Raw genomic sequence first — 26,035 nt, 5'->3', positions numbered from 1 at the left:
GTGTAGGTGTGTACACATAAATCTGCCTGCTCATGGGGACCTGCAGTTGTTGGTAAAATCATTACAGAATTTGCATCTGCAGTAATTTTCTATAGTATGCACCCAGCTTAACTCTTACAATCTCTCAGATGTAGACATGATGTTCACTAGATGGCACTGAATTCCCTTGCAACTGTTCTAGTACTCGCTAGAGAAGAATATATTTAAAAGCAGAGGTACAAATGTATATAATTTAAAGTCCAGGGGGTAAATTTATCAAGCTGTGATTTTCCGGTGGGTTTGAAAAGTGGAGATGTTGCCTATAGCAACTAATCAGATTCTAGTTAGCATTTATTTAGTACATTCTGCAAAATGATAGCTAGAATCTGATTGGTTGCTATAGCCAATAGGCAACATCTCCACTTTTCAAACTTGCAGCTTCATAAATTTACCCCCAGGAGTTTTAGGATTCTTTTCCATTAAAAGACCATGAAACAAATATACAGTATACACTGATCCAGCATGACATTACTTTCTTTCATAGATACGCACACAAATATGGGGGTGCGTAGGTCTTTTTTTTTACTCTATTTTTATATATAATAATACTAATAGTCACTTTTTCATTAATACACAAGCTTCCCATAATTAATTTTTCCTGCATTATTGCAATGCTAATGTGCAGCTCTGATTTGGCATTCCAGAACTTGTTCAGAAAAGCAAAAACTCCATAAGCATGTCATGCTAGAGCATTAGCTTCAGTAAATCAACTCTCGCTGAAGTAAATTACAGAATTTGGCAGCCATTTTACACCATGTCATCTCCACAGTAACACCCCATGCTTCCTCCCACTTCAAGTCTAATTCTCTTCATATTTTCCCAAATCAACAGTTATAACAATGATACCTCCATAATAACTCCTAATTCTTCTTTCCACATCCGTTATCTCTAGTTTTCTTTTGCTTTCCTCAGCGTTCTACCTCCCAGCTCCTCTTCTATCTGTCCCATGAGGACAAGCCCTATTGCCTGGTGAAACGTTTTGCTCCGATACTTGAGGCAATAAGCACCACTCGTTCATATTCTCTACATAACATACAAACTTTTGCTGGTTGTACTTGACCTTAATATGGGGTTGCTAAACTTTTATTTCTTAACAAAGTGTGAAATAATTGTTTGTATATCCTGTTGGGTTTTCAACTTTCCTTATTTTACCTACAGTAACAGAGATTAATCTGGATGAGATAATTTATACATTCTAAGATTGTTAGTTATATCTTGCATTTTAAAACTACAATATCAGGGACTAAAGTTTCCAGTATACCTCCCTATGGATTTGAGTTGCCCACTCTACCATTGATACTCTAACTCCTGCCAAACAGCATATTCTTACTGCTTGTATCATGCAACTGAGAGAATTCCAGGGTAGTGGTCCTTACCTAATTGTTACATGGGGAACAGGAACCTACAGATGGGAGGTTGCTGTAAAGGGGACAACTTCTTTAGGTTTTTTTTCTATGTTCACAATAGCTGGTTCACTTTCCTTTTAAAATGATTTATATAGGTTTTATATAGCATCTTGGTTCCAAAGTATATGTAAGTATAGATGTCTACCATTTTCTTGAACAATTTACTTCTCGGCATTATTCTACCAAAAACTCAGCTGATTTCTATAGAGAAGGCTCATTCATATGTGTGTCACTCACCGGACTGTGAGTGCCATTTCCCGTGTGTTCAGGAACCGTGGCCGTCCGCCATCCTGAGGGTCTGCGCATGTGCAGCCCTTATTAAGCCTTCAATACCTGTTGCTTTTAATTGATTGGATGATCAGGCAACCCTCCCTATTTAAACCACCTGTGATCATTACCTGGTTGCCTGATCTTGGAGTCTCATTCCCCATGAGTCTCTGAAGGTGTTCCTGTGTTCCTCGTGTATTCAGCTTCTGCTGATTCCTGTTTACTGCTATTGTGGTTGCCAGACCACTTCAACTCTCCTGTGTTCATCGTGCCTGCACTCAGCTGATTCCTATCCGCTGCCTCCGTTACTACTACAGAGTTCCTGCTCACTTCAACTCTCCTGTGTTCATCGTGCCTGCACTCAGCTGATTCCTATCCGCTGCCCCCGTTACTACTTCAGAGTTCCTGATTGTCTCAACTCTCCTGTGTTTATCGTGTCAGCTCTCCGCTGCCTCTGTTACCACTACTACTGGATACCAGACCGCCTCAACTCTCCCATGTTCATCATGTTTCCAGTTCCACTTACTACTGCTTCCTGAGTATTGCTTCTTTGATTCTGGATTACCTGCCGTGCGCTGCACCAACCTGATTACCGCTTCCACTCTCCAGTGGTCTCTCCTCCTGCCGGCCTTCAGCCTTCAGGTATCCCTGCACGTCGCTCTGACAGCCTGCTCTCCTGAACCGCGGTATGCATACTTTCCATTGACTTTGCTTTTGTATTGCATATCCATCTGGACTGAGTTGTGTTCTTCTCCGGAGCCTCCTATTCACTGAAGCTATTGTTACCATTGACTTTGTTTTCTATTGTCTGGATTGCTATTGAGACTTTGTATACTTCAAGCAGCGCTGGTCAGTTATTGTTGTATTGTGGATATCATCGTGGGATCAAGTTCTGTGTGCCCCGTGTATACTCTGCTTTACATTCATCTCCTCGTGCCCCTCCTCACATATATATATAGCAGTGGTACAACTTGCTGACACAGACCACTGACTCCTGTTCCCTGTGACACCAGTTTCAAGTATCCTCACATAGCAGTGGTACAACTTGCTACACGCAGACCACTGACTTCCCCGTTACCTACCTTCACCTGGATTCCATTCCTTCACTATAGACAGCGGTACAACTTGCTATGCGCAGACCGCTGACTCTCACTACCTCCTCGCTACTCCTGGACATTCCTCCTCACTATAGCAGTGGTACAACTTGCTATACGCAGACCACTGACTCTCCTCACGTTTCCTTGTCCATCTGGATCCTCGTGTACATTCATCTACTCATTACTAGTTGCTGCTAGTCATAGACTTTCCTTGAGCATTCTCTCACCATCTGCTGTTTCTCCTGTTCCGTTGTCACCCTGCTACCAGAGAACCATAATACCAGCTATATTACTCTGGTAAGTCCATCATCTGGTGATATCCTGGGCAAAGACTCCTAGTGCCCGTAACAGTAAGATCAGGCCATGGCAGACCCAGGTGCGGAACCTACAGCTAAAGAGATGCTGCAGTATCTGGTTACCCGTATTGAACAACAGGATGTTCGCCAACAACATTTGCTGCAATGTTGCCAGGCGTTAGCCTCCCAAAGGACATCTGTGCAAAATATCACAGCTACTGTTGATGCTCGTGTGCCTTCCTCCGTTTCCCCAGTGCCATCCCAGGTGTCTACTGCTTCCACGCTACACCTGCCTACTCCCTCAAAATATGATGGAGACCCCAAAACATGCAGGGGTTTTCTAAATCAATGCTCAGTTCATTTTGAGCTTCAACCTCACAATTTCTCTACTCATCGTTCCAGAGTGGCCTATCTCATTTCCTTGTTTTCCGGACAAGCTCTCGCATGGGCTTCCCCTCTGTGGGAAAGAAATGATCCATTATTACAGGATAGTGCCAAATTTATTTCCACGTTTCGAAGTGTATTTGATGAACCTGGTCGTGTTATTTCCGCTGCATCCAGCATCCTCCGTCTACGTCAGGGTTCTCGTACTGTAGGCCAGTACGTCATTCAATTTCGGCTATTAGCCTCTGAACTTCAGTGGAACACTGAAGCGTTAATTGCCGCCTTCTGGCAGGGGCTTTCTGATAAAATTAAAGATGCACTGACTACTCAAGAATTACCTACTTCTCTAGAAGATTTGATTTCTCTTTGCCACCGTGTAGACATGAGATTTCGTGAAAGAGAGTCTGAAAAAACAACTTCATTTAAAGCACCTCTTCGTTCAAGCCCTCAAGTTCGCACAGTTTCATCTCCGGCGATACCCATGGAGATAGGTCGCTCCAAATTAACTTCAGAGGAGAGGGACCGAAGAGTAAAAAATAGACTTTGTATCTATTGTGCTGATTCTACTCATATGCTCAATTCATGCCCTAAAAAATCGGGAAATGCCAGGCCCTAACCAGTTCTGGAGAGGTGAAGTTAGGGTCCCTGGAGTCCTCTCCATGTTCTACGAAATTAAAAGTTTGTGCTTTTGATGTTACAGTTTCCTTTGCTACCAAATCCTTTAAGTCCCAAGCACTTATTGACTCTGGAGCTGCAGGAAACTTTATTTCTAAATCCCTCGTGAATCAATGGTCCCTACCAGTGATTACTTTGAAGTATTTGAAAAATACCTATTACTGTGACTGCTATCGATGGATCACGCATTATTAATGGTCATCACCCAAAGTACGTCTCCTGTAACCCTTCAAATTGGTGTATTACACCAGGAAGAAATTTCATTTTTAATTCTCCCTGTTACTACCAGTCCGATTGTATTAGGCCTTCCATGGCTTCAACGTCAATCTCCTCAGTTTGACTGGCACACTCCTCAAGTTACGTCTTGGGGGCCTGAATGTCATCATCGTTGCCTCTCTCAAGTCGTTCCTCTCAAAATACAGCAATCCTCCATTTCACCTTGTTCACCGGGACTTCCTCCTCAGTATGCTTCTTTTGCCGATGTATTTGATAAAACTCAGTCTGAACGTCTTCCTCCTCATCGTTCATGGGACTGTCCGATTGATCTTCAACCTGGCAAGACTCCTCCCAGGGGACGTGTGTATCCACTTTCGTTACCTGAAACTCAAGCTACATCTGAATACATCCAAGAGAATCTCCAGCGAGGATTTATTCGACCTTCTACCTCTCCCACTGGAGCAGGGTTTTTCTTCGTAAAAAAGAAGGATGGGTCATTACGCCCCTGCATAGATTTTCGTGGACTTAACGCCATAACTATCAAAAATCGGTATCCCATTCCATTAATTACTGAGTTATTTGATCGTATCAAGGGAGCCCGGATCTTTACCAAGTTGGATCTTAGTGGTACCTACAATTTAATTCGAATCAGGTCCGGTGACGAATGGAAGACAGCTTTCAACACCAGAGACGGGCATTATGAATATTTAGTAATGCCCTTCGGGTTATGTAATGCCCCCGCTGTTTTCCAGGGTTTCATTAATGAGATCTTCCGGGACTTGTTATATGTTTGTGTCGTCGTCTATCTGGACGACATATTGATCTTTTCGCAGGACCTGCCTTGTCATCATCAACATGTGGCAGAGGTCCTTTCCAGACTCCGGAAAAATTAATTATTCTGCAAGTTAGAAAAATGTTCATTCGAGTTGCCCCAGATTCCATTTCTGGGATATATTGTCTCCGGAGTTGGTCTTCAGATGGATCCAGAAAGGTGAATGCTGTGTTACATTGGCCTCAGCCAACTACTCTTCGTGCAATTCAGCGTTTTTTTAGGTTTTGCCAATTACTATAGACGCTTCATTCAAGATTTTTCCTCGATTGCATCTCCTATTGTGGCCCTAACTCGTAAAGGGGCCAATACTAAACAATGGTCCTCTGAGGCTCTTCAAGCTTTCCAGTTTCTCAAAGAGTCCTTCTCCTCTGCTCCTGTTATTCGACAGCCTGATGTGACGCTTCCCTTCTTCCTAGAGGTAGATGCCTCTAATGTTGGTTTAGGAGCCATTCTCTCCCAAAGATCGGAGCAACAAAAATTCCATCCTTGTGCCTTTTACTCTCGGGGTCTTCTGCCTGCGGAGAAGAATTATACCATCGGGGACAAGGAGTTGCTGGCTATAAAAGTAGCATTAGAGGAATGGAGATATTTATTGGAGGGAGCTCGTCATCCTGTGACAATTTTTACTGATCATAAAAATTTGTCATATTTACAGTCTGCTCAATGTTTGAATCCTCGTCAAGCAAGATGGTCTCTTTTCTTTTCTCGTTTTGAACTAATCATAACCTTCAAACCAGCTGCAAAAAATAAAAAAGCAGATGCCCTATCTCGAGCTTTTGTGACGTCCTCAGACGTTGAAGATGGTCCCAACCACTCTATATTAGACCCCAAATGTGTTTCTCTGGCTGCTTCTTCCACTAAGGTGCTACCATTTGGGAGAACCCTCGTGCCTCCTGCTCTTAGGAAGAAAATCCTTTCGTGGTTTCACTCTTCTCGTTTTTCTGGACACTCTGGTGAACGCAAGACCTTTGAAATTCTTTCTTGAAGTTACTGGTGGCCTTCTATGAGGAAAGATGTCAAAGATTTTGTGGCTGCGTGTGATTTGTGTTCCCAGTTTAAGACTCCCCGCAGAACTCCAGCGGGTTTGCTTCAACCACTACCCATTCCTTCCAAGCCGTGGACCCATATTAGTATGGACTTTGTTACTGATCTTCCTCCTAGTAAAAACTGCAATACTATTTGGGTAGTGGTGGACAGATTTTCGAAGATGGCACATTTCGTTCCTTTGACCGGTTTACCTTCTTCATCTACTCTGGCTGATTATTTCATCAAAGAAATCTTCCGTATTCATGGATGTCCTTCCGAGATTGTTTCAGATAGAGGAGTACAATTTGTTTCCAGATTCTGGCGGGCCCTCTGTAAGACCTTGGGTATCCGATTATCACTCTCATCCTCCTACCATCCTCAATCAAACGGACAAACCGAAAGGGTCAAACAAGATATTGAGACTTTTATAAGGATGTTCTCTTCAGCCAACCAAGACAACTGGGTAGATTTCCTTCCATGGGCTGAATTCGCTCATAACAACATGTATCATGAGTCATCTTCTAAAACTCCATTCTTTGTGGTTTACGGTCACCATCCGTCTTTTCCGAAATTTCCTGCCCTCCCTCCTACCCAAGTTCCTGCTGTAGAGACTGTTTGTCAGACCTTCAAAAATATTTGGTCTCAGGTCAAAACCTGTTTAAAGAAAACATCTGCCAGATATAAGTCTTTTGCAGATAAAAAGAGACGGGCTATTCCACCACTGAAAATCGGAGATCGTGTGTGGTTATCAACCAAAAATATTCGTTTGAAGGTCCCATCTATGAAGTTCGCTCCTCGTTTTATTGGTCCGTATAAGATCATTCAAGTGATAAATCCAGTTTGTTTCAAACTTCTACTACCTAAAAACCTTCGTATTTCCAATGCCTTCCATGTGTCTTTGCTCAAACCTCTTATCATGAACCGTTTCTCGGTCCCTCCTTCAGCACCTCGGCCAGTTCAAATTCATCAAGAGGAGGACTTTGAGATTACTCACATATTGGATGCAAAAATTTCGCGAGGAGTTCTTCATTTCCTCGCTCATTGGAAGGGCTTTGGTCCTGAAGAGCGGTCATGGATCAAAGCAGAAGATCTCAACGCTCCAGCTCTTCTTAAGAAGTTTTATTCCAAGTTTCCGGACAAACCCGGTTCCAGGTGTTCTGTGCCCACCTTTAAATGGGGGGGGTACTGTCACTCACCGGACTGTGAGTGCCATTTCCCGTGTGTTCAGGAACCTTGGCCGTCCGCCATCCTGAGGGTCTGCGCATGTGCAGCCCTTATCAAGCCTTCAATACCTGTTGCTTTTAATTGATTGGATGATCAGGCAACCCTCCCTATTTAAACCACCTGTGATCATTACCTGGTTGCCTGATCTTGGAGTCTCATTCCCCATGAGCCTCTGAAGGTGTTCCTGTGTTCCTCGTGTATTCAGCTTCTGCTGATTCCTGTTTACTGCTATTGTGGTTGCCAGACTACTTCAACTCTCCTGTGTTCATCGTGCCTGCACTCAGCTGATTCCTATCCGCTGCCTCCGTTACTACTACAGAGTTCCTGCTCACTTCAACTCTCCTGTGTTCATCGTGCCTGCACTCAGCTGATTCCTATCCGCTGCCTCCGTTACTACTACAGAGTTTCTGATTGTCTCAACTCTCCTGTGTTTATCGTGTCAGCTCTCCGCTGCCTCCGTTACCACTACTACTGGATACCAGACCGCCTCAACTCTCCCATGTTCATCATGTTTCCAGTTCCACTTACTACTGCTTCCTGAGTATTGCTTCTTTGATTCTGGATTACCTGCCGTGCGCTGCACCAACCTGATTACCGCTTCCACTCTCCAGTGGTCTCTCCTCCTGCCGGCCTTCAGCCTTCAGGTATCCCTGCGCGTCGCTCTGACAGCCTGCTCTCCTGAACCGCGGTATGCATACTTTCCATTGACTTTGCTATTGTATTGCATATCCATCTGGACTGAGTTGTGTTCTTCTCCGGAGCCTCCTATCCACTGAAGCTATTGTTACCATTGACTTTGTTTTCTATTGTCTGGATTGCTATTGAGACTTTGTATACTTCAAGCAGGGCTGGTCAGTTATTGTTGTATTGTGGATATCATCGTGGGATCAAGTTCTGTGTGCCCCGTGTATACTCTGCTTTACATTCATCTCCTCGTGCCCCTCCTCACATATATATAGCAGTGGTACAACTTGCTGACGCAGACCACTGACTCCTGTTCCCTGTGACACCAGTTTCAAGTATCCTCTCACATAGCAGTGGTACAACTTGCTACACGCAGACCACTGACTTCCCCGTTACCTACCTTCACCTGGATTCCATTCCTTCACTATAGACAGCGGTACAACTTGCTATACGCAGACCGCTGACTCTCACTACCTCCTCGCTACTCCTGGACATTCCTCCTCACTATAGCAGTGGTACAACTTGCTATACGCAGACCACTGACTCTCCTCATGTTTCCTTGTCCATCTGGATCCTCGTGTACATTCATCTACTCATTACCAGTTGCTGCTAGTCATAGACTTTCCTTGAGCATTCTCTCACCATCTGCTGTTTCTCCTGTTCCGTTGTCACCCTGCTACCAGAGAACCATAATACCAGCTATATTACTCTGGTAAGTCCATCATCTGGTGATATCCTGGGCAAAGACTCCTAGTGCCCGTGACAATGGGTGTTTTCTCTCATCTTCCAAATGTACTGTAGTGTCAGAAAACCAGCTTGGAAATATTGATTATATATTACTATACATTTATTTTTTTGACAATCTTATCATTATTTTACTACTTTGGTCCTTACTGACCAACAGAGGATGTTTTTTTGGTTTTTTTTTTCTGTGAGCCTGTAACATTATATACATAAAGTGAATATTGTTTCACCACAGGAAAGCCATCAGCATGTTTGCAACAGGAGAAGGACTTCTGACCCAGAAAGACAGGGTAACAGAGGATGGATTGCAGGAAGTTTTCGAGACCAACGTTTTTGGCCATTTTGTACTGGTAACAATAGACTTTTTGGCATGTATCATGTATTACTATATATTTTAACTAGAGATGTTCACTGACTCCCGTGTTTTGGTTTTGGATCTGTATTAAGTTCATGTTTTGGTTTTGGCAAAACCGTCCTTGCGTGTTTTGATATTGGTTTTGGAAATGTATTTTTTTTAGAAAAATATGCTAAAATCACATCATTTTGCTCTTTTTTTTTTTTTTTTTTCCTACTTTATTGTTAACCTCAATAACACTAATGTCCAGTCATTTCCAGTCAATTTTAACACCTCACAGGTCAAAATATTATTTTCATACACTCTCGGACAAAGACTGCAGCGAGTTGACTGGATGCTATACAACAGAGCAATGGCACAAACACACGGCAGTCCATAGCACATCTATGAAACATTGCCACACAGTAGTGGCAGAAAAGAAAAGTGGTGCAAGATTGAATTGTCCTTGTGACCTCCTACCCACCCATATGTTAAAAAGCTTTAACAAACTCACACAGAAACAGGAGGGGTAGCAGGTACAGTTTAGTAAAGCAAGTACTTTATCGACAAGGAGTGTCACTTTTGTGGCTGAAGTGATTGGTTTGTTTGGGCCCCCCACAAAGCAAGTTAACAATAGGCTTAAGGCAGCTAAGCTAGCAGTGCTGTCAATGAACTCTACAGTGGCGAGATGTTGTTGTCATCATCATCCTCACACAATATTAATTCACGATTACTGAAGTCTTTGTAACAAAAAAAAAAACCCCTCTATAATAAAGGTGAAACTTTACTGTAGAAAAACATAAAATTGCCAACATGCCATTCTACCCAAAATATTAATAAACATTCCAACATTAGCTAGCTTTCTTCTCTCAGCTAGATCCCATCACCTGCAATCTACACTGTCATCATCCTCACCCTCATTCGCACCTTCATCAGTATGTACATTATCCTCATACAATACTAATTTATCCCCGCAGGAATCCACCATTACAGAAGTCTCTGTACTTTGATTTAATTGCCAGTAAAGGCCTTCCTCGTGGAATTTGTAGTTCATTTAGATGAACATCAACTTTTCCTCATTTTTAGAAAGTAGCCTCCTACACCGATTGCTGAGAAGGTTCCTGGCTGTGCTGAAAACTCTTTCTGAGTACAGATATGGTGTTGCAAAACCAGTTTTTACATGGGTCTCCATTTTTTCCTCCCAGTATGTAAAGCGACTATCTGAAGTGTCTATTTCTATGCTGTCCTTAAAATTTTCCAACACCATTCTTTGGATGTTGATAGTAGGATCAGGTAGAGTTATGGCAGAGGTGCCACGATTTTTGGGCAATTCTGTTAGGCCAGACCAGATGTCAAAATATTCTGTTGACTTATCTGCATCATCCCTGGGTCTCTTGGAGAAGCTTCGTTTTTTCATAGTTGCAGTAGCCTGAGAAGCTGAACGAGGGAACACCGTCGTGTCAGGTACCACTTCCACTGTCAACTTGCTCACCAGTGGCACATTGTATCTCTTGTGATCTGGGCAGTTGGAAATAAACAGAATACATAGTTTTTAAACCTAGGATCAAGCACAGTAGGTAGACTACTCTGTGTATCACCGGCTTCACTAAGAGGAATACCACTGACAACCTGTTTGAAAAACTAATGGATGTCATTGCAACATGGCTTATCCCGCTTGGACTCTCTTGAGGATATTTAATTTCTGATAATGTCACCAATATTGTGAGAGCATTACAGTGAGGAGAATTCCATCACATTAACTATTTTGCTCACACAATCAACTTGGTGGTATAGAGTTTTTTAAAAAAAAAAAAAAAACAGTGACATGCAGGAGATGCTGTCTGTGTCCTGAAATATTTCTGCTCATTTTTGGCATTCTGCAATGTAGGAGAAGAATAGAATTTGAGGGGGGAAATTGTACAGTGTAGAAAACTTTCCGTGTTGTGCAAGGTGCTGAAGCCACTCAAAGTAGTCATCTATGAAGTCAGTTCAGTCACTGTTAGCTTGAGTCAATTGGTTCTTCTAATTAGGCTTGTAGAACAAGTACTTTATTTGCATCCCCAGGATCCAAGCATTACCAACATCTTCTAATCGGATCATTACATTTTGGCAACTGTGCATGATCCTAGGTTTAAGAGCTATTTCTTCTCTTTCCTTCCAACTGACCCAGATCTCAAGAGATGCAATGAGCTCCTGGTCAGCAAGCTGACAGCTCAAGTGGTGCATGACATGACGATGTCGCCTCTCTGTTTCTTTGACAACTGCTGCTAGGCAAAAACTTAGCTTTTCCAAGACACGCAGTGGTGATGCAGATAAGTCAGCACAACATTCTGACATTTTAGTCTGGTCTAAAAGAATTGTCCAAAAATCTTGGCACCTCTGTCGTAAAATGAACTACAAATTCCACGAGGAAGACCATTACCAGCAATTACATCAAAGTACAAAGACTTCTGTAATGGTGGATTCCAGCGGAGATGAAGTAGTACTTTGTGAGGATGATATACACACTGATGAGGATGATGACAGTGTAGATTGCAGGTGTTGGGATCTAGCTGAGAGAAGGGAGCTAGCTACCTGATGCTGGTATGCTTGGTAATATTTTGCATAGAATGGCATGTTGGCAATTTTATGCTATTCTATAGTAAAGTTTCACCTTTATTAGAGAGGGTTTTTTTTATTTAAAAAGGCAAACAAACAACTTAATCTCTGGCGCTAATAGGATGCGTATACAGATAAAGTAAAAAACCTCGGTATCAATTGCAGCAACTCAGAAAGTAGATAGTGCTAGATCCCCATACATATATAACAAAGAAAAATAGAGAGTTGCGCAGAATCACCGAATAAATGTTTTAATATCGTTGTAACAAATACATACAGGTCACTCTTTTGTCAAATTTTCATTTTTTCATGTATGTCTTGGCCTATAAATGTTATACGCATGTTGAGCTATCCTTGTCTGCACTACTAGACTGGAATGATCCATTTTTAAATAAAATGGCCACCATATCTTTTTTGTTGGTTAGATACAATCAACTGGAGAGTGCATCTAACATGGACCTGTTATATTAGTTTGTATCTTAACAAGGCAGGGAGTATGCAGCCTGTACATGCAGATCTCACTAACTATTCACATTAGATATTTCAAACTTACTGCTGTGCATTTTACAAAGGATAAAAAGTGAAATAGGCATTATTTACAAAATATTCCCTTTTGGGTTTAATTAGAGTTGGACGTATGTGTTTTGTTTGCGTAGTATACAAGTTAGTATACCCATTTTCGTACTGCACATTCGTACCAAAAAAAGCATGCATACATCCATATTCAGATTTTGTCACCTTAGAACTGTAGAGGTGAAAGGAGGTGGGAAATGGCGGGCGAGCGTAGGTAAAGTAGAGTAAGGTATGTTTGCATAATTGTGACTCAAGTAGAAATGGACACAGCTATGCTTGTCATCAGGGCCGGACTGGGACTATAAATCAGCCCTGGCATTTAAAGTACACAGGCCCACCTCAGTTCCAGTAGGAAAGAAAATATGTGCCCCCGCGTAGCAGCGGCACCGAACAGGGGGTGGCCTCATTGTGTTGTGGGTTTGGCCAACATGGGGCATTGATACATACATTATAATAATACATTACATTTATCATTTTAGACAAATACACAGGCACTACTGTTAGAAGCACACAGCTTTGCCTTCACTAGCAGTATGTTGTGAAGCGGGACATACCTTCCAACTATTCTTGCAGTCGGACCAAATCCTGACTAAGAGAGACAGTCACCCAAATTCAGGACTGCCCCACCAGATTCAGGACAGTTGGCAGACTGTCCTGCTCTCTCCTACCTATTTTGGTCAATTTCACCTCTTGTAGCAGCTGGTTTCTTTAGCTCAGTTCATTCTTGTCTTGATCCTGGAATATTGGATGCCCTATTTTGAAAAAAAAAATGGGTACATGAGATTTAGAAAACTCCAGCCAGCCCCGTTGTTAAAACAATAGCACTCACGTTTTATAATTAGGCCTCCCTCCAGTCCCCACAATAATAATATTCACATTTAATAAGTAGACCTATTTCCCTCCAATCAGCCCCAACATTAAATTAACAGTATACACATTTACTCAAAACATATTTCCCTCCCTCCAAACAGTCCCAGCAATAAATTAAATAGCATTAAAGTTTAATAAATATAGCCATTTTCCACAACCATCCCGACAATAAATAATTCATATTCACATTTAATAAATAGTCATCCTCCCCAAAATTAGCCCCATATTCAATTGATAGCCCTAAGCCACCCCAGCATTAAATTAAAGGTTCCTTCACCTCACCTTAAATAATTAGCCCCCACCTACACTCCACCATTAAATAACCTACCTCCCACACTATATTAAGATCCTCCCTTCCCTTACATATTCTATCAAAATACTGCACACACGCGCACACACACTATAGCAACATAGGGCGACACAGAAACACTATTAGCCACACAGACACACTATTTGCCACACACACTATTTGCCACACACACTATTAGCCACACAGCCACACTATTAGCCACACAGCCACACTATTAGCCACACACCCTATTTACCACACTATTAGCTACACACACTATTTGGCACACAGACATATTACACACACACAGACACTTACCTTTGTACATCCAGCAACATCCCATGTGATTGCTCACATAGGCAGCAGTCATTGATTCTCCGTCTGCCGAGCAGCGTGCAGAGTGCTGCTGCTCGGCGGGCATGCGGACTGGCCGTCGGGGCCCTTCTGCCATTTGCCAGATGGCCAGTGAGGCCCTGCTTCTCGTTATATTATTATATTGTGAACAAATTCTGCAACTTTAGCATTTACTACTAACACTGTCAAGCCACATATCAACATTATGAGGCATAAATAGACACACTTGTGTGTCTCACATATCTTTTGCGCAAATGCTTCTGTATAACTGGACACTTCTCAGGATGTGTCCAAAATCAACATAAGCATATAAATGCTATTTTCCTTATGTAAGTCTCTTCCGGAGCACATTTAATACATAGCACTCCTCAAACTCATCCCACATTTAATTAATAGCCCCCAAACAACCCTAGCATTAAATTAAATGCCCCATCACCCCATCTTAAATTAATAGACACACAGTGGGTGGGGAGGGAAGAATGGATATACAATCCGTGGCCGCATGAAGGTGGCTGGTCCTGGTGAAGGGCCTAGCAACCAATAACTATAAAGTGCTATAAAGTAGAAAGTGTCCAGGGGGGTCACTGAGATATGGGGACCCACTTTCCTTAATCCAGCTTTGTTACACATTATTGAATTGCTTTGTGTAATTAAACATCTTTTTATCTGTCATAGATTAAAGACCTTGAACCTCTTTTGTGTCACATGGATAGTCCTTCTCAACTTATTTGGACATCATCTAGCAATGCGAGGAGGTCTGCTTTCAATCTCTCAGACTATCAGCACAGTCTAGGCCAGGAATCCTACAGCTCCTCTAAATATGCCACTGATTTGCTTAGTGTTGCTTTAAATAAGCATTACAACAAGGAGGTTTGTAAAACTATTTTGAATATTGAATTTAGTCATCCTGTAAAAGATCCTCTCGTGTTAAGATGCACAAAGACTGATCTGCACTGTAACTTTTTTATAAGGACCATAGTCATAGTGATACTGTGGCCAGAAACCGCTCTTATTGGCTCCTGACGAATAACATGTGACCCACTCTGTCCAAGTGTGGCAAGGTTCCAAGGAAACCTGCAAGCCACTTATCAAAGTCCTGTCATAGCAACGCTATGTTTATTTACTAACCCATTTGTGTAGACCTAACCAAAAATCTTTAATTATATCCATTGATGACCTACTGAAATTGAAGGTACCTGGTCATTTAGTTTATACATAGGGCTAGATTTACTAAGATGCGGGTTTGGAAAAGTGGGGATGTTGCCTATAGCAACCAATCAGATTCTAGCTATCATTTTGTAGAAGGTACTAAATAAATGAAAGTTAGAATCTGATTGGTTGCTATAGGCAACATCCCCACTTTTTCAAACCCGCAGCTTAGTAAATCTAGCCCTTAGTCTACTCTTGTGTTAATGGTGCAGGTCTGTCTTTGGGAAAGTCCACTATACTGATACTGTCACATTAACATTATAGTGACTAAATTGTCTGTTTGTGTTTAGTTTAATTCCAAACTGCTTTGATCATTCAATTTGTCTTATAGTTACAATAATTCTATAGCTATTTAATTTTCTTTATATGGATTATATTACTGCAATGCCAAAAGAATAATTGAGGATACAAAGTGTATTATGATTTTTTATCGATGCTGCTTTTTGTTGGGAGTGGCAGTCTGTATTGTATGTTTATTGAATGCTAGTGGTTGGCAAAAACAGAACTTTAAAACATAAGAATAATTCTATTTTCATGCATAGCAGCATTTTAGTTTTGAGACTTTCCTGAAACCATTCTGGTACATATATTTTAGTGAATGTTAGCAGTTTCGCTTACATTTAAAAGAACTTTCATGTAATCTTTCGATGTTTTCTAAAATCACTTCCTTGTTGGTTAAAATAAAATCCAAAACTATTTTTTATGATATTTACTTCCCTCGTATGTGCTTAACTTCATTATTGTTTCTTTGTATGATGTCTTCTGACTGTATCGGTATAAACACTAATTCATTTGTATGCACAGGGAATGTATTCCAGTGTGGTATGTCCAGGGCTTGTTATGACAAATCTTACATATGGAATATTGCCATCTTTCTTCTGGACATTAATTATGCCCGTTATGTGGTTGGTGAGTAAATGTAAAAACATTTTAAAGTTTAATTATATATCTGTATAAATAGAATGTAAGTGGGAAGCTTCTGTTAGATAAAAAATATTGTTTTCTGAACTCTTCTAGCCTGATGTATACAGCATATTATGGAACTAGGAAGCCTTATTTAGGCCAGTGAATTAGAGTGAAAGATTGCACTGTGCACACCTGTCTAACATGTATTTTGCACATTTGTGAGTAAATTCTGGAAATGAACTGCCAAGAAATAATTCTTTCATTTTCTATAAATATTTGTATCTTTTTATATTCATGTAAGTTAAAAAAGGATCTGGCTTATCAAATAGCGTTTGTTAGACATTGCCAGGATGTCTGGTGAATATAATGATTTTTTATTTATATATTCTCCCAACTGGACTCAAAGCACTTTACATTGTTGCTGAGGGTTAGTCAGCCATCTTGGATGTGTTCATCTGCTATTCTATGGAATCATCAAATCAGTCCCTGCCACACTGGAGCTTACAGTCTAAATTCCCTAACACACACACTTTTTTCAGAAGCCAATTAAATTACCAATATGTTTTTGGAGCGTGGGAGGAAATCGGAGTACCCAGTGGAAACCCACGGAAACACTAGGAGGACATGCAAACTCCACAGAGATAGAGCCATGGTAGGACTTGAACACCTGATCCCAGTGTAGAGGCAGCAATGCTAACCACTATACTGGCCTATATAGGTGTATTTTATTCCCCCCTGCTTAAAAGGAACAGCTCTTGTATAAGTGCCTTCTCTATTGCTTGTATCACATTTAAATGATCTTTTTTTTTGCATGTGGGTGCAAAACTAGGTGTATATGTCTGTTCATTTTTAGGTTCAAAATCTATGTGGCGATTCAGTTAGATGCAAATTTTACTTTTTCACCTTTGCAGAAATGTTTCACGAACTTTGTGATAGTTTTTACTTCACGCTCTGAACTTCACATGTAATTTATTTCTAAGGGTCACTTTAGGCGTATTGCGTGTTAAACTATGTCCTATGTGAGGTATGTGGGCCGAATTACTGCGATGTCTGCGAAAGCCACATGCATAAACATTTGTTCATGTCTATAGCAAGTTGCCATATAAACTTTGATGACAGCCTGTTGGGGATCTGTATTGGACTGTGTGGCTTCTCTTGACACCTGTTGCTAATTACTGAAACTGATTATCAAATGCATTTGTACTGCAGCAAACATCAATCATATAGGTTTAGTTTCAATTAATATTCATTATTATAATATATAGTTGAACATAAAAATATATGCTTTTTATTAAAGTTATTGAATAGTTATAAAGTGCAGTGGTGAAGTTCAGCATATCACCAAGATAAACAGCAGGCAAAAGTATTGGAGATCTGTAAAAGTATTGATGTTTTGCTGTGCATAGTAAAAGGGCATAGAGAAAAGCTTCAATCAAACATGGGGGAAGAGAAATATAATGTTTGAGAAAGGAGTTTGCAGGGAATGGGCATGAGTAATATGCATGCTAAATAAAGCAGCAAAGTGTGATGTGTGTGGGAGGCTTAATGTAAAGTGAGGGATTTACTGGTTTATTTTAGTGTACCATGGGTACACAGTGTAATTAGTGGGTGATCAGTGCTTTATCAAAGGCTATTACTATAGAGGGTGGGGAACATATGGTAATGTGTTGCGCTTTAATACTGTATATGTAGTGTTAATGTTCAGAGTAAATGACAAATGTAGGCGTATTAATGTAAAGGCTAGATGTGACATAATCAGGGGAATAGGTACCATCTCCTGGGGAAGATGGCGATGAACAGCAGCGGTAAACCACACAAGTCCAAAGGTTTCAGGTTAAAAGCCGCAGCTTTATTCACCAGCTTGCAAACAAAACATAACAGACAAAATCCTAGCTGTCTGGCTACTAACTAATTAATTTGTGGAGGCCCTCTCTCCTGTGCAGGACCTTATGTCTGACACACAAATCAATGTGTATTGTTGCTCACCACAGCAGAATGTATCAGGAGGCAGCTTGCCTCCTCCCAAGGTCTGAGACAATGATTGCATATTCTAGCTGCCTTTTCACAGGCACCTCACAGGTGCATCTCCTGATCAGTCTATTTAGAGACTGGCAGACCAGAAGACCCAGACTGAGCCTTATGTATGGAGCCCACCCTTCTCTTTCTCCATACATAACACCAGGGACCCTTACCATGTTTTGTTACCACATGGAAATACTCTTTGGGAAGCTTTTCCCACACATCTACACATTCTTCCTGGTGTTTTAACATACACAATGTAGGAAGCCTGGGACACATACCTCTGCCATTTAGTCTCATTCCAGTGACTCTGTCACATACCCCCCTTTTGTTTCGACCCATGGACAGGACACCTATGTCAGAGATAGCCTCTATTGGGTCCTTTCTCTCGAGCCCTGGCACCTGTCTTAAGTGGGTATCGATCGATAGAGAGACAGACAAAGTTCAGTTGTAAGGCTGAAAACTCAATCTGGTTCTGACCAGCCCCCAGTCAGAGTAGTTTTATTTATACACAGAAGATGACATAAAAAAATATATGGTTACACAACAAAACAGCAGTTTGACATTTAGGATCAGCAGATGTTCTTGTTTCAGTCGCGCAAACCTGAGGCGGAAATGGCTGAGGTTTCAAAGGTGCGAGGCTTCTACAGGAAACTGTCAGTTGTGCAGAATTCTCAGAATATGTGAAGCAAGCAGAAAAACAAAAAGGTTTAGGTATCGGTTACGTGGTAACAATCTGCAGAGCCCTGCAGATTGTTGCTCAGACATTAATTATACAAAATGTATTATTCTTCAGAAATTGATTAAATGGATATCTCTCACATAAACCCCTCTTTTTATCATTTTTATAATTATCCTGCCTATCCTTTTGGTGTGCACAAAGTATTCCTGCACCTGACCTACTTCATTCAATTCAATGGAACCCCTAGCAGGCCCTTAGAGGATGGTAAATGTACATTCAGCCAGGTCTATAGTTTATGTACACCTGGGTTCTTGAAAATAATAAAACATAAGGGAGAACCTTTTTAAGTATGTAACTTATTCAGAGTCTAGTGAGAGCGAGTTGGACCTGGGTTTCTGGATCGGACTTTAGATGTTTCTTAAGTGACCTTTTTATCTTGATGTCTTTTTTGCATCTTTTCAAACAGCATTGGAAAAAACATAAGCTTAGTTTAAAAGCAACATATAGTATCAATATTGAAATGCATATCTTGGCTATCCATATTGAAACATACATTTATAGTTATTGCAAAACACAGAATGAACACACCCTTCATGATTGATCCTGAGCCACCGTGGCCTTTTTACAGTGGCTGGCGTGGATCCAAGGATCTTTCCCCTCTAGTTTCACTGAAGTGGGTGTGGTCAGCAGGACTTGGTATGGTCCTTCAAATCGTGGTTCCAGAGCCCTCCTGACGTGTCTCTTCACAACAACGTAGTCTCCCGGTACTAAGACATGTGTTCCAACACAATCCTCTGGATCTGGGATAGAAGAGAAAACTCGAGAATGTGTATTAGTGAGGGACTTCTGCAATTCTTTCACATAATTAGTCAGTTCACCTTGGTGTTTTACCATAGATTGGGGAAAATAACACCCTGTTTTTGGCGGCCCCCCAAATAATATCTCATAGGGGCTTAGCCTGTGTTTTTTGTTTGGTGTCGTCCTGACTGAGTATAGGGCAAGGGGGAGGCACTGTAACCATGGCATTCCTGTGCTTTTCATGGCTTTCTGTATTTTAAGTTTCAGAGTGCCATTTAATCTTTCCACCTTGCCACTACTCTGTGGATGGTAGGGGGTATGGAATGCCTGACTGATCCCCAAATCTGACATGATAGTTGTCATTACTTCACCCGTAAAGGTGGTGCCCCTGTCTGATTCTATCACTTCTGGGACACCATATCTGCATACTACTTCTGACAGTAGTTTCTTTGCTGTATTTTTTGCTGTAGCTTTAGCTACTGGCCAGCCCTCCGGCCAGTTTGAGAATAGGTCAATGACCACTAGGACGTATTCATATATCCCACATTTAGGTAACTGTATATAGTCTATTTGTATACGTTGGAATGGGTAGAGAGGTTTTGGGGTTACTCTGAGGGGTACGGTCACTGTGTGACCAGGATTGTTTGTGTTACAGATGGCACAGGCCTTTACCAGATTACTGGCAGCAGTGCTGAAGCCTGGTGCAATCCAGTGTTTAAACACAGAGTTAATTATCCCATCTTTTGAGACATGTGTGGGGCCATGTTCTAGTGTGGCCAGTGTGGGAAAAAGGGCTCTGGGAAGACAGTGTTTGTCTGCTGATGCCCATAATTCCTTTTCAGGTTCTGCTCCTCTCTTTTTCCACTCCTCTTTTTCTGACTCTGTAGCCTGTTTCTGTAGAATTTTAAGCATATCTAGGTCTACAGGGAATGTGATAGTGGCAGCGGTCAGTAGATAATGTTTGACCAATGGTAAATCTGCTGCTGCCTTAGCAGCTTGGTCTGCCAGTCTGTTTCCTTTTACCTCTAAGGTTTGTTCCCTTGTGTGCGCTTTTATTTTTATGACTGCCACTTCTTCAGGCAGTTCTAAAGCTGTGAACAATCTCAAAATGATGTCTGCATTTTTTATTGGTTTCCCATTGGAGGCCATAAAATGTCTGTTTTTCCAGATGCTTTGATAATCATGTGCTACCCCAAAAGCATACCTGGAATCTGTGTAAATATTAGCTGTTTTCCCTTCTGCATATTGGCATGCACTGATTAGTGCTTCTAGTTCAGCCTGCTGTGCTGAAAAGCTGGGTGGAAGGGGTTGCTGAATCAATATTTCAGTTTCAGTTGTGACTGCATACCCCGTTTTAGGGGAACCCTCCTCGTAGTACCTGGACCCGTCTACGAATAGTAGTAGGTCAGGATTTGCTAGTGGTGTTTCTTTTACATTGCCTGGAGGTGTGGTTTCCAAGTCCATTAGGGCTAAGCAGTCATGATCATTAAAACTGTGAAAAATTTTGAGTTGCATTTCCTGCCCTGTCACAGATTGTGCACTCTCTGCGCTGTCACTGTGTGCGCTGTTTGCGCTTACATCAGTGCTTAGGCAGATGCCACTGTCATTAGTGCCCGGGCGGATGTCACCGTCTTTCTTACTGCTACTCCCCTCTTTTATATCCATGCAACTTGGGAGCAATGTTGCTGGATTTAAAACTGTACATCTTTTTAGTGTGACATTCGAGGGTGTGAGAAGTGCCACTTCATATTTGGTTAGTCTGGCTGCAGAAATGTGTTTTGTTCTGGCTTGATTAAGTATTTCCATTACTGAGTGTGGAACCTGAATGGTGAGTGGGTGGTCCAACACTATGTCTGCAACTTTTTGTAGCAGTAACGCAGCCGCAGCTACTGCTTTTATACACGTGGGAGCTGCTGTTATAACAGGGTCTAGCTTTTGAGAGTAGTATGCTAGTGGTCTCTGTTTACCCCCATGTTCTTGTGTCAGTACCCCGTGTGCATGACCATTTTGTTCGTGGCAAAACATATTGAACGGTAGTTCATAGTTAGGGAGGCCAAGAGCCGGGGCACTTGCAATCAATTCCTTTATTATTTCAAAGGCTATTAGTTGTTCACTTGTTAGAGTGATTGGGCCTGTGGCGTTTCCCTTGGTTACAGTGTAAAGAGGGTCTAAGAGTTCTGAAGCATTCATTAACCACTCCCGGCAGTAGCCAGCAAGTCCTAAAAAGGCACGTAACTGTCTCACTGTGGTGGGGGGCGGGAACTTTTGTATGGCAGTTACTCTAGAGCTTAACAGATGTTTAGCGCCTGCTGATATGCAGTGACCCAAAAATTGTACTTGAGGTAAAGCACACTGTAATTTTTCTTTTGAGACTTTACATTTCTCTTGTGCTAGAAATTTTAGCAAACTTTTTGTTTCCTTTAAGCAAATTGTTTCAGTGTCTGCACAGAGCAGCAAATCATCTACATACTGTATTAGACGTGTATTTTCATGTTCTGGTGCCCATGCAGTTAGGACTGTATGCAGGGCTTCAGAGAAGGCCGATGGGGAAATGGCCGCTCCCTGGGGCAATCTAGTCCAACAATATTGTGCATCATCTACTGTAAACGCAGTGCATTTCTGACTATCTGGGTGTAGTGGTACAGAGAAAAATGCATTTGCTAAATCAATTACAGAAAACCTGGTAGATGATGCTGGAATGTCATTGAGTAATACATGGGGATTTGGGACAATCTCTTTTCATGTGTCCTGTCTGTTTGTAAAAGAAACATGCTCCGAGGGTTGTGCCACTAGGGTCTCTTGCCCCTCTTTTATCACTGGTAGTTTGGATAATATAAATAGGGTTTTTTTTCTTTTTCTGCTCTTCCCTATCTTCCATTACCCGTAATATATCAAGTAGGACTTCCATGTCCATACTACCTGCCTCTGGTCTGTTTCTGAATAGAGATTCTCTCATTTCTTGTTTAAGACCCATGAGAAAGGTATTTTTTAGTAATTGTACTTCACGGAGTTCAGCAGTGCCGAATCCTCCGTCCGTGTGATTGATTAGGCACCGATCATACCACTTACGGCAGTCTTCCCCGTTATCTTGCTTTAAGGGAGTGCCTACCGGGACTTTATGTTGTTCTGCAGCTGCCCGTACATTCATTTTGGCTAAAAAGGTAGTTGCAGATTCAGATATTATCTACGGGACATTCTACATTATCTGAGTTTTTAAGGACTGCAGTTCCACTCGGGCCGATTATAATATTGGCTAATTCTTCCAAGTCTGACCATGTACAAGTGTAAATTCTATTCATTCTTCTAAAGTAGGCAAGACACTGGGTGGGATGTTTTCTGGGATCGGGACTCTTATCACAGATATCCCTTGACTCACTCGGGGTCCATGGTCTGTGTTGGACAGTTCTGCGTATTACTGCAGGGGGGTCTGCATTATCTAATGTGGTGGAAGTTCCCAAGGGGAACATATCCATGGTTAACTGTGGGGGATCACACTTCTCATCAGTGGATTCCTGGGGACGGCCACAGAATGGACAGACTTCTGAATATGGGGGGACACATCTAAAACATTTTTTACAAGTGGTTCCGTAAGGGAGATCACTTTTGACTTTATTGTTGAAAGGTTTAGTATTAGGATTATATGGCGGTGGTCCGGTGACCAGAGGAAACGCCCATTGTCCATAGAAATCGGGCTGTTTCGTGGGTCTTTGTCTTAAATTCAAGCCTGATTGGTTATTAGAGAGGGGTCTTAAATCAGGGTACATGATGGGTCCTGATGGGGAGGGTGGATATGGGGGTAGAAATGTATTATTATTATTATATGGAACACCAGGGACCCCCACCACTGGTGTTTCTTCTTCTGTATCACTTAAATTTGTCAGTTGTAACATATTACTGGGGATATCATCATCTTCTAACTGTTCTGCCAATTTGCACCACATCTGACACCTTTTAAAATATCCTTTTTCCTTTAAAACTTTCTCATTGTCTTTCACAAACTGTTTCCAGAATGCAACTTTTAATGTGCCCTCTTCAGACAGTCCTACTACTTTAAATAATTTCCTCATTCCCTTAGTGAGGTCTTTACCTCCACGTTTAGACACGTACTGTATTGGACTCAGACCGTCATATATTTCGGGTCTTTGTTGTCCCTTTATGGACCCTTTATTTCCCATTAGGAATTACCTTATGGTCCCTTTATGGACCCTTTATTTCCCATTAGGAATTACCTTATGGTCCCTTTATTTGAATGAGGATTTTTATAACAAATTTGCAGGACTTCTGCCTTTTTTAATATTTCTCACAACTTTCAATAAAATCCAACAGAAAAAGACAATTATAAACAATACTGTAACAATTTCTAAAGTGATTTCACTCACTTCTCCTATTTCAGATGTGGTCACATTAGACATTTATCATATAGATGTAATACAGTAATTTTGTTAAACAAAAAAATTCAACCTTTTAATCTACCTTGATACCCTTAATAGTATCTGTTGCCAGAGCTCAGAGATCCCCGTCAATCAGACTTAGGTACCCTCGAACTAAGACACTACCTCCTTATACAGAGACAGCACTGTAAAAGAGTAAAAATAAAGCTTTTTACTCACCAGCTGGATTTTGTTGATGTCTGTCTGTGTACAAAGAAGAGGTCCCAAAGGCGTCGAGAGGTCTGATGTATTGGAGATCCCGGCAAACGAGCCCCCACTGAAACTGTCAGAGATAGCCTCTATTGGGTCCTTTCTCTCGAGCCCTGGCACCTGTCTTAAGTGGGTATCGATCGATAGAGAGACAGACAAAGTTCAGTTGTAAGGCTGAAAACTCAATCTGGTTCTGACCAGCCCCCAGTCAGAGTAGTTTTATTTATACACAGAAGATGACATAAAAAAATATATGGTTACACAACAAAACAGCAGTTTGACATTTAGGATCAGCAGATGTTCTTGTTTCAGTCGCGCAAACCTGAGGCGGAAATGGCTGAGGTTTCAAAGGTGCGAGGCTTCTACAGGAAACTGTCAGTTGTGCAGAATTCTCAGAATATGTGAAGCAAGCAGAAAAACAAAAAGGTTTAGGTATCGGTTACGTGGTAACAATCTGCAGAGCCCTGCAGATTGTTGCTCAGACATTAATTATACAAAATGTATTATTCTTCAGAAATTGATTAAATGGATATCTCTCACACCTACATTCCTCAAATGCACCTCCATTTCTTACTAACAACTCATGTCGTGGACTGGGTGCGAGGGTATTGGCTATAGTTCCCCTTAGACCTAAAGAAATAGAGGTTAGTGGGTAAACTGGGGTAGTTGCCAGTGGACTTTTATACTGAGGCCTGGAAACATGGCATTGACACTCAGGATAACCAAAAATCAAATGCATCTTTTCGAACCCCTGGCCATATCAACTGCTGTAAAATTTTATCTAAATTTTTTCCTACTCCTAGATGCTTGGCAGTTGTGGAACCATGAGCCCAGTCTAACACTACTCTTCTATACAGTTTTGGAACTACCAACGGCTCCAAAATGTTTTTTCCGCTTTTAAATAGCTGACACAATAAACCCTGGGTTATTGCCATATAAGGGCATGACAACCTATTACCAGGTTCTAGTGGCTTCCCATTGATAATTCTCACACTTTCTCTGGATCTTACCAGGGTGGGGTCTTTTAACTGCTTTAAGGCAAAAATATCTTTCCTTACTTTAATACCAGGTACACAGCAGTTTAACAACATTTCCTACTTCAATATGTACACTACCCTGCACTTCACTGCTGCCATAATCATTTTCTGATTCACAAATCACATTTGAAAAAGGGAACATATTGGACTTGGGTAAAACTCCCGCTACCACTGTATCAGTGACATTATCACATTGTAGAAGATAGTGGGGTCTGCGCTTCTTTACCTATATATAAATGCAGCCAATGGGAGGTGGAAGGGGCCCGTCCTACTCCCCAGATTGATAGTTGAATAATGAAAAGTTCCCAGGCGCTAGTGTAATGAAAAACTAAGATAATGGAAATCGGCTGTAGGCCAGATTTAATTGACAAAGGTAAGATGACCAGTATAGGTATGCGATAGATTAGCACATGTAAAAACAAATGCAGGAAATTGCAGATTAGGCAAACACAAATGCAAATTGAAATAATAGTGCATTTATAAAACAATGAGTAAATTATGCAGATTATGCTTATCAAACACTCAGCACCTGTAGCTGAAATATAAACTTGAGCAATAGTGGATAACTCCGTGTGCACCGGAATCCAAGATGCACCGAATGCTATCTGTTCTCTGAGTCTGTTTTCCCAAATGGATGCTGGAAATGAAACTACAACCACTGGGTATAGATATGTTATTGTCCCATGGAGGTAAAGTCCAGTACCTTATACCGCTATGTGTGGTCAAGTAAGAAGTGAGTTCATACACATATTGCAGTATCGGTAGTTGCCGATCAACAGTACACTTAAAACAGCAGGGTTTACTGACCTAAATCCGGAGTAAATTCCCAGAGTGAT

General features: G+C 41.4%; 2 protein-coding genes across 3 annotated transcripts in view; one reads left to right on the top strand and one right to left on the bottom strand.

The window, feature by feature from the left end:
• HSD17B7 (hydroxysteroid 17-beta dehydrogenase 7) overlaps nt 1-26,035 on the top strand; it is a 59,215-nt gene that overhangs the window by 13,032 nt on the left and 20,148 nt on the right. Inside the window, exons 4-7 of one of the 2 annotated variants that reach the window (XR_012678698.1) lie at nt 9,126-9,240; nt 14,584-14,778; nt 15,922-16,026; nt 16,563-16,675. Coding sequence is in view for 1 of the 2 variants with exons in the window: in XM_075184083.1 (XP_075040184.1) it covers nt 9,126-9,240; nt 14,584-14,778; nt 15,922-16,026 (415 nt within the window). In the remaining variant the exon portion in view is untranslated. The remainder of the gene's footprint in view (nt 1-9,125; nt 9,241-14,583; nt 14,779-15,921; nt 16,027-16,562; nt 16,676-26,035) is intronic. The other variant, XM_075184083.1, reaches the window with a different exon arrangement.
• On the bottom strand, nt 18,533-21,817 carry LOC142099342 (uncharacterized). Its single transcript, XM_075182694.1, has 2 exons — nt 19,112-21,817; nt 18,533-19,027 (listed from the first exon to the last, which is right to left on the bottom strand). The coding sequence occupies exon 1, from the start codon at nt 21,710-21,712 to the stop codon at nt 19,316-19,318; it is 2,397 nt and encodes a 798-aa protein (XP_075038795.1). The 5' UTR covers nt 21,713-21,817; the 3' UTR covers nt 18,533-19,027; nt 19,112-19,315.

Source organism: Mixophyes fleayi, chromosome 8, assembly GCF_038048845.1.
Source record: "Mixophyes fleayi isolate aMixFle1 chromosome 8, aMixFle1.hap1, whole genome shotgun sequence".
Taxonomy (NCBI): Eukaryota; Metazoa; Chordata; class Amphibia; order Anura; family Limnodynastidae; genus Mixophyes; species Mixophyes fleayi.
This window is presented reverse-complemented; position numbering and strand designations above follow the sequence as displayed.

What these genes read in the sequence shown, in the direction of transcription:
- LOC142099342 (XM_075182694.1), bottom strand. Translation starts at nt 21,712, where the DNA reads ATGAATGCTTCAGAACTCTTAGACCCTCTTTACACTGTAACCAAGGGA.